Genomic DNA, 18,285 nt, shown 5'->3' on the forward strand with positions numbered 1-18,285 from the left:
TTACTTTCTCTCAACTGCCTTTCCATATGTCTTTAGCCATACTGAACCTTCCCCACCATGAAACGAATCGTTATGGAGAAACACCAACACATCAACTACTTCCTGATGTTGCAGTTTGCCCATTACATACAACACACACACACACACACACACACACACACACACACACACACACACACACAGACACACACACACACACACACACACACACACACACACACACACACACACACACACACACACACAAAACTTCTGGCTTCACTTCTGTGAAGAATTCTATTTATAAAGTCCAGTAAAACCTTCTGTCCCTGTAACCCCATTTCAGGAGGAGGGAAACAGTTGTAAGCAATGATTTTACAACACCTACTGTACTTTTTACTCCTCTTCACTGAAGCGGGTAGATCCTGTGGTTAACAGTTCACTCCGAACGATGCAGCGCGTATGTTCAATGAAAACAGCTCAGCAGCGCACTGGAGCCGGTTGACTAAATCGCGCTGATCCTCGGACTGTGTACAGGCTTTTTAAAGTCTTGTCAGAGGGACATTCCACCCGGAAATCATGGCACTGCAGTACTTTTCCCTTTCTCCCCTACATCAATAAAACTCCGCAACCCGAGAGCGTGATCGTCACCGGTGCTTTTGTCACCATCATTAAATACCGAAACGTGCGGTTGGGATTTGTTGGGATGCATCCAACAATCCTGCGGGAAGGTTGGGGGAAATAGAAGAAATAGTTTTAGAAGTTCCAGGCATAGTTTTGATTCCTTGGTACCTGTCAGAATATCTTTCCAAGAGTTACATGGTGATTCAAGAGACGAGTTTCAAGAAACGATTCAAGAAACCGGTCGGGATTACAGAGAAAATAGTCTGGAATTTCTTTTCCTTCTGCTTTTGGCCAGTCGAGTTTGAATAATTGAGTGAAACATTCTAAGGCGCTACTGCAGAGCAAAAATTACTTATCAAAGGGCAAGCTGTCAGATGCCTGAAATCAGGGAAAATGTCAAAAACTCAGTACTAACATCTCTCTCTGGATATGCTGCCTCAGCTGTCAAAGTCAAGTTTATTGACATATGCACAAGTACATGTGTGAACAGGTGCAGTGAAAAACTTACTTGCAGCAGTATCGCAGGCACAGAGCATCAGATAAGCAGCATTCACAAGAAAAAACGTAAATTAAACAGATTATACACAATTTTACAAGAAAGAACATAATTGGAACAAATAAAAACAAAGTCCATTTTAGTGCAAAGAGATCATAGTGCTGCTAAACTGTAGTGATTAGGGTTGTGCCGGTTCGTTCAAGAACTGAATGGTTGAAGGACCTGTTCCTGAACCTGGTGGTGTGGGACTTCAGGCTTCTGTACCCTCTGCCTGATGGTAGCTGTGAGAAGATAGCATGGCTTGGATGGTGCCACATCCAGCATTCTCTGCAAAATCATCTTCACACTGATCAAAGTATTACTTGTGTGCATATTAAATTATTTCAAACCACTATATAGAATATTACACGTCAACTGTTCGAATATCACATTCACTGCTGACCATTTTGCTGGGAATACTATGGCCTTTGAATCGAAAGATTATTGTTCCAACTCCATTCTAGGATTTAACTACACCAAGTGGATGCTTTCTTATTGTAATGTGATGGTGGCTATTGGTATATTGGTATCCAGGATTTGTTATCTGGAGTGGTATCTGGAGTGGTAGCATGAATGTCAGCCATGTGCCCTTCAAAACATCAGAGGGAACAGTCTATGACAATGTGTCTATTTGACAATAGCATCAAGGACATGATGGGGGTTTCTACTGGTGCAAATAAAAATGCTTTGATCTTCCTTCCGTGGTTTGCAACCAGCTCAGGGCTGTCCATGGAATTGCTCTTGTATGGTCAGTGATGAGGTCTGGAGTGTGTTTGTTGATGAATTGAGACTGTTACTTGCTCTGAAATGAAGTGTATTGTTGGGAATCTGTCCCACAGTTGTTTTTTTGAATGGAGCCTGGATTGTGACATGTCTTCCATCTTGTGGTGAATTGGTTTGATGCGTTTGTGAAGTGCATGAAGTCCAAAATCTGGGGGAACAACGTTCACCAGTTTTGTTAGCAAGTTGATGGTAATGACTTTTTACAACTGCACATCCAACTATCTATCTGTAAAGGATCCCACACTCCATAATGAAGTAGATAGATAGATAGATTTCTTCATTAGTCACATGTACATCGAAACACACAGTGAAATGCATCTTTTGCATAGAATGTTCTGAGGGCAGCCCGCAAGTGTCGCCATGCTTCCAGCGCCAACATAGCATGCCCACAACTTCCTAACCCATATGTCTTTGGAATGTGGGAGGAAACCGGAGCACTCGGAGGAAACCCACGCAGTCACAGGGAGAACGTACAAACTCCTTACAGACAGCGGCCAGAATTGAACTCGGGTCGCTGGCACTGTAATAGCGTTACACTAACTGCTACACTACCGTACTTGCCAGGCCATAGCAGCAACTTGGACGGTCTTTCCCCTTGCATCCCATGGGGTTTCTGTGAGCTTCTGTAGGAGGCTTAAACATATCTTCACCCTTTCTCTGGTTTCAAATGCTGGTGGTGGGCACTGCCCGATGGTCATCATCTTCCTCGAAAGATAGACCTCCTACATTTAATGGAGTGATCCCAATGGCTGAAAATGGAGCAAGGACATGGAGCCACAAATGCTCATTTCAATATTCTGCTTCAGTACGCTGGCACTCTGGTCAGATTGAAATTGTCTGTTTTAAAAAAAGTTCGATTAGCTTAAACATTAACTCTTGGAGATTTAGAGACTCTAGTGCTATTTTAACATACACGCACCATCTGGCTGTGCTGTGATCAGAAATTAATACATTATTGACAAATTCCTATTGAATTGTACTTCCTCGCTTTTATATATTTTGTGCCTTCTTTGATACCATAAGCAGATGAAACATTTGTTTTTCTATACTTAAAATAAAAATCTTTACACATTACTCAGAGCAAAAATTATTTAAATTTGTTTTAACTTTAATTGAGTTAATTGGGGTAAGGAGATTTTCTCAATTCTGATGGGCACTATCCTGAGCCTGATCATTCTATGGAAAGAGAAACAGAGTTAATGTTTCATGTCAAGGTCTCTTCATCAGAACTGGGAAAGACTGAAAACAAATTAGTTATAAGTTCCAGAGAATGTGGGGAAAGGATGGATAGGACAAAGGGGGTATCTGCAATAAGGTGAATCCAAGGTTGCCATTGCGATAAGCTGTTGACGACGGCATTTGGAGAGTGAGAGAAAACAAAGGAACATGTATAAGCTGTGAAATGTGGATCAGAATGCAAGAAATGCCCAGCAGATTAGACATTCTCACACTGAACATTTTCTCTTTCAACTGCACCCACTTTCTCCAGATCAAACGTGTAGCTATGGGATCTCAAATGGCCCCACCTGCCTTTTTGTGGGTAACATGGAACAGTCTTTGCTTCAGTTCTGCTCAGTCCCCCTCAGCTTTGTTTGTATATTCACGACTCTATTGGTGCTGCTTCCTGCACTTGTACAGAACTTGCAAATGTTATTACTTTGCTGCCCACGGTAGTGTGGGTAGGTGGCATGGTAGTGTAGCAGTTAGCGTGATGCTATTACAGCGCCAGCGACCTGGGTTCGATTCCGGCTGCTATCTGTAAGGAGTTTGTACGTTCTCCCCTTGACTGCGTGGGTTTCCTCCGGGTGCTCCGGTTTCCTCCCACATTCCAAAGACGTACAGGTTCGGAAGTTGCGGGCGTGCTATGTCGGCGCTGGAAGCGTGGCGACACTTGCGGGCTGCCCCCAGAACACTCTACGCAAAAGATGCATTTCACTGTGTGTTTCGATGTATCTGTGACTAATAAAGATATCTGATCTTATCTTATACCTGCTCTCACATTCACATACTCCATCCCCGACTCCTCCCTTTCTGGATCTCCCCGTCTACACCTTGGAAGATAGGTTAAAAGCAAACGTTCATTACTCAGCCACAGGCTCCCACAGCCAACCATATTTCCTCCCTATCTGCTTTCGGTCCATTCACCCTGTCTATCCTTCTCCATTATATCTGCACCAGTGATGAGATTTTCCACACCGATGCCTCTGAGATGTTTTCCTTCTTCCTTAACCATGGCTTTCGCTGTACCTTTGTGACTCCCTGGTCCTTTCTTTCATTTCCACTCTCACACCCCTTTCCTGTGTAACTGCAAAGATGCAATATTTACACTTTTACCTCTCCCTCCCCACCCCACCCATCCACCTTTCCTTCCAGATGAAGTAGCAGTTCACATGAACCTCTTCCAGTCTTCTGTATTACATTTGTGCTTGTGATGCAGTCTCCTCTACACTGGAGAAACCAAGCAGATTCAGTAATCATTTTGCAGAGCACCTGTGCTCAGTGCTCAAGGGTGACCCTGAGCTCCCAGTTGCTTGTCACTTTAATTCTCCATCCTATTCCCACTGACCCCTCTGTGTGTGGCTTCCTGTACTATTCTAATGAGGACCAATGTAAGTTTGAGAAAGAAGACATCCATTTTTGGCTGGATATGTTGCAGCCTTCCAGAATGAATATTGAATTCAATAATTTAAAATAACTCACTTTCTCTGTCTGTATCAGCACTGGCCAGTTCTGTTCTTGGCTATCCATATGCGATATTAACCGAGTTTTTCACTCTTCTAGCATTATCTGACTTTCCAAAAGCTCTGACTTGCATTTCACAGCTTTTATGTGTTCCTGTGTTTGTTTTCTCTCTCTCCAACTGCCCTCATTGACCTACCAACCAGATGGCTTTATCAACAGTCTATCACATTGGAAATTATTCCCTTTGCCCTATCCATACTTCCCTCAGCCTCTCTGGCACTTAAAGCTAACCTGCTTCCTCTCTTTTCCAGTTCTGACAGTGGGTCTTCAACTGGAAGTGTTGACCTTGCCCCCTTTTCTACAGATGCTGCCAGACCTACTGAGCTTTGGCAGCGTTTTCTGTTTTTATTTCACATTTCCAGTATTTACTGTTCTTTTTTCCATTTTCAATTACTGATCATTCCAGGTTGGGCAGGCAAAAACAACGACTTGCATTGATATCTCCTTTTACAACATCAGGATATTCCAGGGCATTCAGTGTTCTCATTTGTAATGTAGGTTGGGTTGAACAATTAATGAGAAGACTAAATCAAGAGTATGATGGAACACCTCTACTTGTCAGGATGAATGAGGTTCAAACAACATTGAAGAAGCTGGTTTGTCAGTTATCTGAGGAATGTTGAAAAGCAAAACTGCCAGGGTCAATGTATCATTTACCGTCTCTAAACTTTTCTTGTTTGTTTAGTAAACCTTCGACTTGAGGTGGCTTTTAAAATAATATTTGTTCAAAATCTCCAAGTATTTCTTAATTTTATTTAAAGACAATTTGCCAGAATTTTCTGTAACAGAGTACATGCTATTGTGTAGCCTTGTCCTGGCTTCCTGCTCAAAAGAAATTTGACCACAAAGTTACTGTAAACACAAGCAGGTAAGTACATGAAAAGCAAGTCAAGGAACTTGAACCTGACTGCTCAGATCAAGCTGATCTTTGTCATTGAAGGACTGAGAAGGAAACAACTGAAGATCTGGAAGGAGTAGTAAACTAGAATGGATCAATTATAGTCTAATCAGCTATAGAAAGGAAAAAAAATGCATGGATGAGAGAGAATAACAAGGAAAAATAAGAAAAAAAACAATTTGTAAAGAGCCTTAAATATTGAAAACTTGAAAGGACAGAATTCCATATTTGCAATAGTTGATTTTCAGTATGAGAGTGATTGATTGTGAGTAGTAACTATCATGTTGTTAAAAATGTATTTGCACTTCTAATTAATACTCCATAATATTTGCAGTAGATTTAGTTTTTATATCACATGCAAATACAGTAACTTTGTGACATTCAATATATTTCAATTGTTCAATGAGCAACAGAATTCTGTTTATGTAGAGCGATTGCCATAGAGTCAGAGAGTCATACAGCACAGAAACAGGCCCTTCGGTCCAACTCGTCCATGCTGACCAAGATGCCCATCTAAGCTAGTCCCATTTGCTCATGTTTGGGCCATATCCCTATAAACCTTTCGTATTCATGTATCTGTCCAAGTGCCTTTTTAATGTTGACTAACACCTGAAATGCTGGAGGAACTCAGCGGGTCAGGTAGCATCTATGGAGGGAAATGGACAGTCGATGTTTTGGGTCGAGACCCTTTGTCTAGACTCCATTTCCCTCCATAGATGCTGCCTGACCTGCTGAGTTCCTCCAGCATTTTGTGTACTGTTCCATATTCCAGCATCCACAGTCTCTTGTGTTGTTAATGTACCCGCTTCAACCACTTCTTCTGGCAGCTCATTCCATATACGGACCACCCTCTGGGTGAAGAAGTTGCCCCTTAGGTTCCTATTAAATCTCTCGCCTCTCACCTTAAACCTATGCCCTCCAGTGCTTGATTCCCCAACCCTGGGGAAAAGACCCTATCTATGCCTCTCATGATTTTATACACCTCCATAAGATCACACCAAGATAGCGGCATGGTTCAGAGAGCAACTTTTTGGATATTTTCACTTCACTGCACATCTGAGCTTTATCTGGAACTGGTACACTGTGTACTCATAAATAACATGAAGCAGTACTGGATTCATTGCACGCCATTGTTTTTGAAGAGGGTGTGAACTTGCATGTCTGGTTTAACCGGAGTGATCATTGTTACAAAAATGTAAGCCATCTGAAATCAGGTTTTTTAGGGGGAATCTTAACGTGAAAAATTTTGATTTTCGGGGAAGTGGAATATTCCTTTGTCAAAACATATGAAGGAATGTTGGAAAGCAATAAAGGGCAAATGCTAGAAGTCTGAAATAAAAAATAGAGGATGCTTGGAATACTCAGCAAGTCAGATGGTACCAGTTGAAGGAGAAACGGAGTTAATGTTTCAGGTCAATGATTGTTCATCAGAATGGGTTCTGAATGCTAAATCTGCTGAAAGGTCTTCAACTTGAAACGTTAACACTGTTTCTTTCTCCACAGATGCTAGCTCACCTCATCCACCCTGCTACAGGAAGGATGTTATTAAACTGGAAAGGGTGCAGAAAAGATTTACAAGGATGTTGCCAGGACTCGAGGGCCATGGTTAGAGGGGGAGGTTGGACAGGCTTGGATTATTTTCCTTACAGCATAGGAGACTGAGGGATGATCTTATGGAGGTGTATAAAATCATGAGGGGCACAGATAGGGTGAATGCACTCACTCTTTTTCCCAGGGTTGGGGAATCAAGTACTAGAGGTCATAGGTTTAAGGTGAGAGGGGAAAGCATTAATAGGAACTTGAGGGGCAACTTGTTTTATACAGAGGGTGGTACGTATATGGAATGAGCTGCCAGAGGAAGTGATTGAGGCAGAAGAAGATTTTGAAGTTTGTGTATCAGTGGAGTTGGTTCATACTACACTTGCAAGAGGAAGAGCTGTTGGATTCAACTGTTTTAAGTAGTTTTTTTTAACATGTATAGTCTTTAATACACCTCAAGTGTCTGTACAAGGAATGGCTACTTCTTAGCTTATTGGTTCGTCCATCAGGTGAATATGTGTTTTGTCATTGGTTGGTCTTGCCACAGGTATCTGATAGGTTTTCTGATTGGACTATTGTTAGCTAAGAAGTACCTCTTGTCTTAGGTGTAAAAGGTGTCGTTTTTTGTTAATCACTCTCTTGCTTATCTCTCTCTCTTGCCTCTATCTCCTTCTTGCTTTCTTCCCCCCGGCCTGAACTCATTTTAGTTCCTTTGTCTCGGCTCATCTCCTAGTAGTAAAGCTAGTGCCATGTGCTCTGCGACTGTTTCTTGGTTTCAAACTTTTCCAATAAAACTTTGTGAAGCACCCCATTGTTTTCAACTCATTTTTGGACTCCTGAGGATTCAAAAATAACCAGGTCCGACAGAGCCAAACTCAATTATGGCAGTTATTCTAACTGCTGGTACAAATATACAGTTAATAAGTTAAAAGTGGAAAAGTAATGGGGATAATTTACAAAGGTTATTGCACTCAGGCTCTGAGAAAGGATTAGGAAAAAAGATATCAGCAACAAAGCAAAATCATTAAGGATTAAAATAGCTAATATTCAACTTTCTGAGCAGAAGTTTGCAGAGTTCCTGGTGGGGGAGGGGGAATGGTTGTAAAGTGTTCCCATATCTTGGGTGGCACCTCTCAGTGACGGCAGGCATCAATGATTAAATGCACCGTTGCCTCCATTATGCCAACTGCTGTCCTCTGAGACATGGACTATCTACATTAGACACCTGAGGCCACTGTAGAGGTGCCGCCAATATAGTCTCAGCAAAATCCTCCAAATTTGTTGGCGGGATGAGCAAGCCAATGTCAGCATCCTCCCCCAGGCCAATATTCCCGGCACTGAGGCCATGACACTCATGTGCCTGATTCTGGACCTCTGAAATAGGCAGTCAGTTCTGAGCTCTGCCGCAGCAGAAGAATAACAGGAGGACAAAGGAAACATTTCAAAGATGTTCCCAGAGCCTCCTTGAAAAAGGGGAACATGCCCACCAAGAAGGGACTCTCTGGCCCATGCTGTTCAAAATGTTGAAGGGACATTCAGGATGGCACTAAGGATCTCGAATCCCTTCATGTAGAAGCCCAGTATAAATGGCGGAAGGAGTGTACCATTTCCCAAACTACACACCTACCCACCCTGTCAAATGCCTGTCCCACCTGTGACAGGTCCCTAACGGACTTCTTCAGCAATCTCAGAGCCCACAGAACTGAAGTGGAAACAAGTCATCCTCAAATCCAAGGGAATGCCAAATAAGATTAATAGCACTGAGTAGTATTAATACTATGGCCTGCAAAATCATTTTGCAATTTTATTATAATTTATTTTATACCACTGTTCAAATTCTGCAGTAGCAATGCCAATAATATGGGTGTAACAAGTCCATCTACCAATTCCTGATGGTTCTTTTGTTGCATTGTAAGTGACATCACTGGCTCTACCATCCCACTGTCAGTGTTATTGGATGTGGGGGAAATACTGTGTGAACTTTGATTGCCACAATTACTTAATCATATTCATAGAACCAAAGTTTGGCAGTAATGTGAAATTGTTTCTGCTTAAGTATTTATAGTTTTACAGAACAACACCTTAAAGGGGAACTGTTCTGATACACCCTGTGCTCGGAAGTTGCAAAGGTAGACACGCCCGGTCCCTGATTTCATTACGAGCTTGATTTTATTTGGGTTAGTTTGAAGAGTCTGGGTTTTTCCATATGATACTTTCATTACATACAGTATCTTAAATTCTGACCTCACAGAAGTTTTGCATGCAGTTCCATGTACGAAATTCTGGGTGCATGCACATACTTGCCATGATCAGATTAGTATTTGCTAAGGTAAGAGGCTCAATACTTATAGAACCATAGAAAACCATAGAACAATACAGCACAATACAGGCCCTTCGGCCCACCATGTTGTGCCGACCTTCAAACTACTCCTAAGACTATCTAACCCCTTCCTCCCCCATATCCCTCAATCTTAAATTCCTCCATATGCTTATCTAACAATCTCTTGAACTTGACCAATGTATCAGCCTCCACCACCACCCCAGGCAGCACATTCCATGCACCAACCACTCTCTGGGTGAGAAACCTCCCTCTGACATCTCCCTTGAACTTCCCACCCATTACCTTAAAGCCATGCCCTCTTGTATTGAGCATTGGTGCCCCGGGAAAGAGGCGCTGGCTGTCCACTCCATCTATTCCTCTTAATATTTTGTACACCTCTATCATGTCTCCCCTCATCCTCCTTCTCTCCAATGAGTAAAGCCCTAGCTCCCTTAGTCTATCCTCATAATGCATACTCTCTAAACCAGGCAGCATCCTGCTAAATCTCCTCTGCACCCTCTCCAATGCCTCCACATCCTTCCTATAATGAGGTGACCAGAACTGGACACAGTACTCTAAGTGTGGTCTAACCAGAGTTTTGTAAAGCTGTATCATTACTTCGCAGCTCTTAAACTCGATCCCATGACTTATGAAAGCTAACACTCCATAAGCTTTCTTAACTACCCTATCCATCTGTGAGGCAACTTTCAGTGATCTGGGGATATGAACCCCCAGATCCCTCTGCTCCTCCACACTGCCCAGAAGCCTGCCGTTTACCTTGTACTCTGCCTTGGAGTTTGTCCTTCCAAAGTGTACCACCTCACACTTCTCCGGATTGAACTCCATCTGCAACTTGTCAGCCCAGCTCTGCATCCTATCAATATCCCTCTGTAAGTTTCGACAGCCTTCCACACTATCCACAACACCACCGACCTTTGTGTCATCTGCAAACTTGCTAACCCACCCTTCCATCCCCTCATCTAAGTCATTAATAAATATCACAAAAAGTAGAGCCCAGAACCGATCCTTGTGGGACACCACTAGTCACAGCCCTCCAATCTGAATGCACTCCCTCTACCACAACCCTCTGCTTTCTACAGGCAAGCCAATTCTGAATCCACACAGCCAAGCCTCCCTGGATCCCTTGGCCTCTTGACCTTCTGAAGAAGCCTACCATGCGGAACCTTGTCAAACGCCTTACTAAAATCCATGTAGACCACACCTACTGCACCACCCTCATCAATCTTCCTGGTCACCTCCTCAAAGAACCCTATAAGGCTTGTGAGGCAAGATCTTCCCTTCACAAAGCTATGCTGGCTGTCCCTAATCAGTCCATGATTCTCTAAATGCTCATAGATCCTATCTCTTAGAATCCTTTCTAACAGCTTACCCACCACAGATGTAAGGCTCACTGGTCCGTAATTCCCTGGACTATCCCTACTACCTTTTTTGAATAAGGGGACAACATTTGCCACCCTCCAATCCTCCGGTACCATCCCCGTGGACAACGAGGACTCAAAGATCCTAGCCAACGGTTCAGCAATCTCCTCCCTCGCCTCACAAAGCAGCCTGGGGAATATTCCGTCAGGCCCCAGGAACTTATATGCCTTGTATTATTCTATATTTACCTCACCTTATTTAATATTTTAAATTGTTTATTAATGTTTTAATGCACTTTAATAAATTTTACTGAAAATAACATTTTAAAGACATTTTAATAGTGTTTCATCATCGCTGTAAATTGGTGGCATTTAAGAACCATCACAATGTGTCAGAGACTTTGATAGGGGAGGCTCTCCCCCCAACCTTCCCTCCTATCAGAGGCTCAGGCTTCAGCAGTGTGCAGACTGAGGCCTAGTCACCTGAAGTCTTGCTGTATCTCATCACTCGATTCTGGGATCAGGAGACCCAGGACGAGTGGACTCCTATATCCATACATGGTTAGTATGTGCATGGAGAAAGCATGGGGATTATTCTGAGCTGCAAGTCCACATCAGATATTCACATTACATAGGCATGGGACAATTAAAAAGGCTAAGGATGCTGTTTTGTATTAAACTATATTTTTGTATTGGAATTGGTTCACTTTACTGGCTCCATCCATTGATAAATATTACAACCATGATAAAGTCTTGTATGGTTATGATTTTTATCTCAGTACAATCATATAGTTAGTGGGAACCAATGATTCAATTATCAATCCACCTCAAAAAACCAATCTTCACTTAAGAAACATAAGTAGAAGCCATTGATGATCAAGTATCACCATGAACCTACTCTTCCATTCAACAAGGTCATGACTGACCTTCCAACTCAACCCAACTATCCCTCAATCCCCTTGTTCAAAACTGGCATTAATTGGCCATGTGTTCAATGACTGAAGTGTAAGCCCAGCAGGATGGAGATTCAGCTCCTCTCCAGTCCAATTCCACCAAATGAGGAAATGTCTCAGTCCTTGTTCTGAGGATCTGTATCTTAGTTCTATTCTCCCCAGCCAGAAAACCTCCAAGAATTCTAAATGTTTCAATTCAGTTCAGCCCTCATTCATCTAAACTCCAAAAATTAGCAGGGTATTCCTGATGAAAACTCTTGTCAACTTGATCAGCATTGTGTCACAGCATTCAGAAGTATTTCATTGTGTGAAATACCTTATTGTTTAACTGAAGTTCTGTATAAATATCAGTAATACAAATTAACACTGGTGTGACATCCACAGATAACATTGCAAGAATTTATGTTGTCATGTTTAAAACAAGGGCATTAGCATTTAAGCCAACCTTTAGAAATGGATATTTTAGATCATAGACTCAAAGAACAAAATTAAAAGCATAAAGGGCTGCTTCACAACAGAATTTTATCTATTCAGAATCAAATCCATGGTCCCCCAAAACAATCCAAATGGACCTTGGTCCTAGATTGGCTTAAATAAGGGATCAGTCTCAGTTTCTGCAGACATAAATGTATGATTACTACTAAATATACATCTGACCATCACTACAAATGAGGACATTATTTTTTACAAATTTTTACTGCAATACTTGTAAAGTACAAATTGCTTGAAATGCATCTTTTAAGCTGGCTTGAACAACCTCGGCATTTATGCAACTATATGTCATTCCTACTTTAATGAACCATTAATTATGACTCACTGTACTGGAGATAATGGTTTATGAATTCTGAAAAATGTAGGCAGTGTAGATGGTAGATATAGATCAGTTTTTTCTATCAGTGTGAAGTCCCAGTAAACTAAGAATGGAGGACCACACAAGATAATGGATTTGTTGATTAGTTAAGATTGTGATATATTTTCTAATAGATAGCAGCTCAACAACTGAGAGCTATATTATTATTTGCCTTAGAGTGTATGACAAAACGGTGCATTTGAAAAGAATGTGCACAATTTGTTAAATAAAGCAGTTTAGTTTGTAAAAGGTATGTGTGTACAAATAGTTCAACCTTCCAGTGATCAGGCAACAAAAAATTTCTATCTATAAAAATGAAGCATGCAAGCCTCAGGCTTTTTCTTGAATGCATGCCATTGCATAATTAACTAATATAAAAGTAATGCTGTTCATTAATTTCCCAATAATGTCCCTCCCTCCTCCTGGGGAGGCAAAGTGGCTGGCTGCCGTTAATTGTCACTGCATTAACTTGTTGACTGAACTGGCCACAAGCCAACTTAATGCAGAAACAATTCCAGTTCACAAATAATTTTGGATGATGTTCTCCTTTGGTAGAGGTGGAGCCCTTGAGACTATTTCTAGTGATGTGAATCTTAAAACACAAGAATGAAGAAGCTACTTCAATCCCTACTACAGGAATATCCAAAAGATATATGTAGAAATACTCTGCTAATGGTAATCTCACAATCAGAAGTTGGTGGCTTCAATTCCCTTTTCTAGAGATTTGAGCATGAAGTTTGGGCTGAAGACACAAATGTTGACACCTTGGGTTGAGATTCTGCATCAGACTGACACTGACAGTGCTGTCTTTTGAATGAGACACGAAACTGAAGGCCTGACACGGAAGGTCTTTCACACGGATATACAAGCTCCATGGGCTCAATCTACCTCAAGAAAGAGCAGATGAGTTCTCTCTGGTTTCCAGAACAACAGTCATCCCTCAACCAAATGTCACTTAAAAAGATTATCTGATCATTAGCACATTATTATTTATGCATTATTGTTATTAGCAAAATGGCAGCTGTGTTTCCTAAATTATAACAGTGACTGGACTACATAGTGGCAAAATGTTTTGGAACAACCCAAATCATAGCAGGTAACATATAAACGCCAGGTTTATTTTTAAACTCCTCCTGCAGGTTTCATGCAATCTTCAAATGTGTACCTTCCAATTCATAAAAATCCTTAATAACAAATATCCTTCACAGAAATTAGCCAGAAATTAATGAACTATACTATTTTCTTAATACAACTATTTTGAATGTTTTTCCCATCAGTCATTTTTGAAAGTCACTAAAAAGACCATGCAGGTTTATTATGCTGTTTAAAAAAAAATGGAAATTTTTGCCTAATGCTAAGTACTTCTTATCTAAATGTTTTGACTTTTATTCCGTCTGCACACTTAAGGTGGAATGTTGTATGACAGGTAAATAGGTGATATCGGATGCCAGCATTTCACTTGTACACAATCTGTACACCATGGCCCGGAAATTGCCGAGATGGTGAAGGGTATACTGTCTATTTAGAGAAAGGAATTTGGGATGGAATTGCAATCCATTGGCTTTCCACTCCATGTGTCCTTCAATCAGAAATCTGAGTGGGCCTGGGAATCAGAAGATGACTACCAGAACTATAATTGCTTTCCTTAGATAATAGACAAATGAAATAATCCTAAAGGATTTTGAAATGGAAAAGAGAGCAATGGTCTCCTGCGTCAGAAGGTTTGGTAACCAGAGGGCACAGATTTAATTGGCAAAGGAACCAGAAGCAACATGAGGAAAATGCAAGTTGCTCAATAAGTTGTGATAGAAGATTCAATAATAGCTTTCAAAAATATAATTGAATAATTACTGGAATAGAAAAAAAATCTCATCTACGAGGCAAAATGCAGGTTAGAGAGACTGATTAGATAGTTCAGGCATTTTGTGCTTCATTGTTCTTTGATTCTGTTCAGCCAACCAAAAGTTCTTAGCAGCTGCTTTGAGTGTGGCTGGGTCTCCCCCCAACAAGCAGTCCTTGGACCTACACACACACACACACACACACACACACACACACACACACACACAAAATACTGGAGGAACGCAGCAGGTCAGGCAGCATCTATGGAGGGAAGACCCTTCATCAGGACCGGAAAGGAAGAGGGCAGAAGCCAGTTCTTACCACCCCACCTCTTTTTCGCCTTTGTCTTCCATTCCTGAGGCCCCCTTTACTCTCCTTTCTCCTCCCCCACACTCATGACCTGCCTATCTCTTCCCCACCTCCTTCCCTTTATTCCATGGTCCATTGCCCTCTCCATTTTCTTCACCCCTTTGCCTCTTCTACTTATCAGCTCCTTACTTCTCCCCCCACCTAGACTCACCTATCCACTGCCCGCATGTCCTCCTCCCCCTCCCCCGACCTTCTTATTCTGGCTTCTGCCCTCTTCCTTTCCAGTCCTGATGAAGGGTCTCGAACCGAAACGTCGACTGTTTATTTCCCTCTGCAGATGCTGCCTGACCTGCTGAGTTCCTCCAGCACTTTGTGTGTGTTGCTCCAGATTCCAGCATCTGCAGAACCTCTTGTGTCTCAGTCCTTGGACCCAAATGTGTTAAGGAACCAGAAGCCCCATAGCTACACAAATAATCCATAAATGGAGCCCACTGTTTGTGCCTGAGTAATCTGAAATACTCCATCTTCAGCCCACTAAGGCCTGTGTCACCTTTCCAGTGGTGTATCTGGATGCTGCTATGATCTTCTTACCAGGCACTTGAAGAAAGAAGCACAACATTATGTCTCTCAAACAGCCTATCAACTAGCATTCTGAATATTAAAATAAGCCAATCAACAGACGTCAGTCAACATCCTTTAAAGTCAGCAAGCAGAAGTATGGGGCAGTTATGATTCTGGGGACAATGTGGGACTTCAGGCATGTTTGAGCATGAAAACCCCCACACCAGAAAATGAAATTTATACAAGGTCTCTTGAACCCCCCCTTAATTCTGTTAGTCTATGATTAAAAATACCATTAACATAAATGATTCATTTTTCTTAAACTATTGATGAACATGTATTAGAAACAGGTTGAAATTCATGAGATGCTAATACTTAGGGATAAGTAAATAGACTACTTCTGGAAGCAAAGATGGAATTCTCACTGCCTGCACCATCATTGGGATGCAACACTGTCATGCCTCAAAATGCATGGCTACTTTAGATATTTGATGTTCGTCAGTAAGCTGTGATAGCAGGGAAATTCTATCAAGAAGTGTTCATATGCAATTATTAAAGGTAATTTGACTGTTTCCTACAAGTCAGATTCAGGAACAAAATATGTCAATTCTGGTAACATTAAAGGTGTAAGAAATACTTTGCATTCTGTGGTGGATGGATCTCCTTCTGGTTTTTGCAGTGAATTGCACTCGTTGAACAGTGCAGACTTGAAGTATGTAAGAAACATATCTTCTCCCAACAATTCGCTTAAAGACATAAACCAAGTATATTTGATTGAAATATATTTCAAAAAGTTTAAAATTCACAGCCTATCAATAAAGCCGTACTGAAATTCACACTGCTGACTTTGTATAAACTAGCTTTGTAAATGGATCTTTAAGCAAGAAGTCTTACAGATTTGGGAGACAAATTCACGTCAGTCATACTTTGCATTCTTCAGCTATACAAAGTGGCCATTTATAAACTCCATTGTGAAGTGATCCAGACAATATCAGAGAAGAGAGCTCATCAGCTTATGCTCCAAAATATGAAGTACAAGAGAGAAAAAAAAATAACCGATCAATCACAGAGATAGCAAATGGTTTTCCTGAATCCTCCAGTTTCCTTCAGCTCAGTTTTAAATTTTCACTCAAAAGAAAGACCTAAAAAGCAACTTAAACTTTACAATTCAAAATTTCCCTGAAATATTAATGGAAATGTTGTGCTTCATTTCTGCTTAAAGTAAAGTTCTTTTGTCAGCATGGAGACAATGCAGGGTATCTGCTTCTTCTCACTGAACCGGGGGTCTTCAGACCAAGACTCAAAGTTCATGGCCACCATATAGTTGACTCTGGTTAAAATTTGCATGATCTCAAAATCCTTCCCATATTCTTTGAAAGCATTGCACAGAGCCTGTGCAAACCAAGAGCCCTTGCCTGGATTCCTCCATGAGTAGTAGCCTGCAATGACAGATGTGGGATGGCATAATTCTCAGGTACATGTCAAGCACAAGTGCAATAGCTTGAATCGTCTGGATAGGCAATTAATGAAATAAGTTCTTAGTATGGTGATATAAACAGCATTAATTTGTTCTTTAAATAGATTTTCCACTGGATGATTAGAAAACCTAAAGTTAAAAAAAAATGTACTCATTCTATTGATAATAATGCAATTAGCCCTCATTATTACTCTCTTTGGATAGCCCTACCCTAACATTAGGAATGTGGGGAATTCATCAATTATAGCTCTCCTAAATGTTCATGGTAGACTTATGAACATACAAATTAGGAGCAGGAGTACGCCAATTGCTCCCTCAGATCTGGTCTGCTTTTTAATAAGATTATGGCTGATCTCATTGTAACTTCAATTCCTCATTTCCGTGGACCCATATCCCCCAACATCAAGAATCTATCTATTTAACCTTTCATTCCCTATCATAATCAAGAATGTATCTACTTCTGCCTTAAAAATATTTAAAGACTCTTCTTCCTTCAGCCTTTGGGGAACAGAATTCCAAAAACTCACGACCTTCAGATAAATAAAAGATGTGTCTCATCTCTGACTTTAATAGGAGCCCCTTCATTGTTAAGCAGTTATCCCTAGTTCTAGATTCTCTCACAAGAGGAAACATTCTCTCCACATCCATTCTGTCAAACCCTCTCGGGATCTCTGTACTGGAGAGAGAAAGAGAGGATTCACCAGGGTTGTGTCTGGGATGGAGCATTTCAGTTACGAGTATGAGAGATGGTAGGAAACGTTTCTCCATAGGAGCAGTATCTAAAACCAGAGGGCATAGATTTAGGGTAACAGGTAAGAGGTTTAGAGAGGATCTGAGGAAGAACTTTATCACTCAGCGGGTGGTTGGAATCTGGAATGCACAGCCTGTGTGGGTCATGGAGACAGGTACTCTCAGAACATTTAAACCAGTAACTGAATTGCTGAGGCATAGAAGGCTATGGACCAAGTGCTGGGAAATGGCATTAGTATAGATAGGTACTTGATGGTCAGCATGGACATGTTGGGCTGAAGAGCCTACTTTTGTGCTGTATGACTTTATCTTATATATTTTAATCGAGTTCCCTCTCACAAACCCAGCTTGTTCAACCTCTCCTCACAAAACAGACTGTGTGCATGAACACTGGAAATGGACAAAGCACTACACAAACTAGAAGCTCAAGTATTAGCCAAGACTGTTATTGAAAATCCAATGTATCATTAACTCTATTTTCTGCATTACCTGGTACTGTGGAATATGCATATAAAAAGTCAGCTTCTACTGGGATTTTATATCGAGGATTTGCATCAGTTTCTACTTCACCAGTGGAACCTGAATCAGTCTGTACCCCTTGATCAAATTCCGATCCTCGACAAGCCTGAAATAAGCCAGGGAAAACAGCATCCATAGTCATTTTATTTGAAAAATCATGTAATGTAATTGACATGATACTTAGGGCTTCAAATTACATTGTGCAAAGATTAACATACAAACCCT

General features: G+C 41.2%; 2 protein-coding genes across 3 annotated transcripts in view; both read right to left on the bottom strand.

The window, feature by feature from the left end:
* LOC127576833 (pleckstrin homology domain-containing family S member 1-like) overlaps positions 1–572 on the bottom strand; it is a 30,009-nt gene extending 29,437 nt beyond the window's left edge. For both annotated transcript variants that reach the window (XM_052027618.1, XM_052027617.1), the window contains exon 1: positions 368–572. The gene's annotated coding sequence lies outside the window, so the exon portion shown is untranslated. The remainder of the gene's footprint in view (positions 1–367) is intronic.
* Positions 573–11,081: 10,509 nt separating this feature from the next.
* The window catches only part of casp7 (caspase 7, apoptosis-related cysteine peptidase), a 40,372-nt gene continuing 33,168 nt past the window's right edge, over positions 11,082–18,285 (bottom strand). The window contains exons 6-7 of the mRNA XM_052027369.1: positions 18,031–18,166; positions 11,082–16,753 (exon numbers count right to left, since the gene is read on the bottom strand). Of these exons, the coding sequence (XP_051883329.1) occupies positions 16,521–16,753; positions 18,031–18,166 (369 nt within the window). The 3' untranslated portion in view covers positions 11,082–16,520. The remainder of the gene's footprint in view (positions 16,754–18,030; positions 18,167–18,285) is intronic.

The sequence above is a fragment of the Pristis pectinata genome, chromosome 12, assembly GCF_009764475.1.
Source record: "Pristis pectinata isolate sPriPec2 chromosome 12, sPriPec2.1.pri, whole genome shotgun sequence".
Taxonomy (NCBI): Eukaryota; Metazoa; Chordata; class Chondrichthyes; order Rhinopristiformes; family Pristidae; genus Pristis; species Pristis pectinata.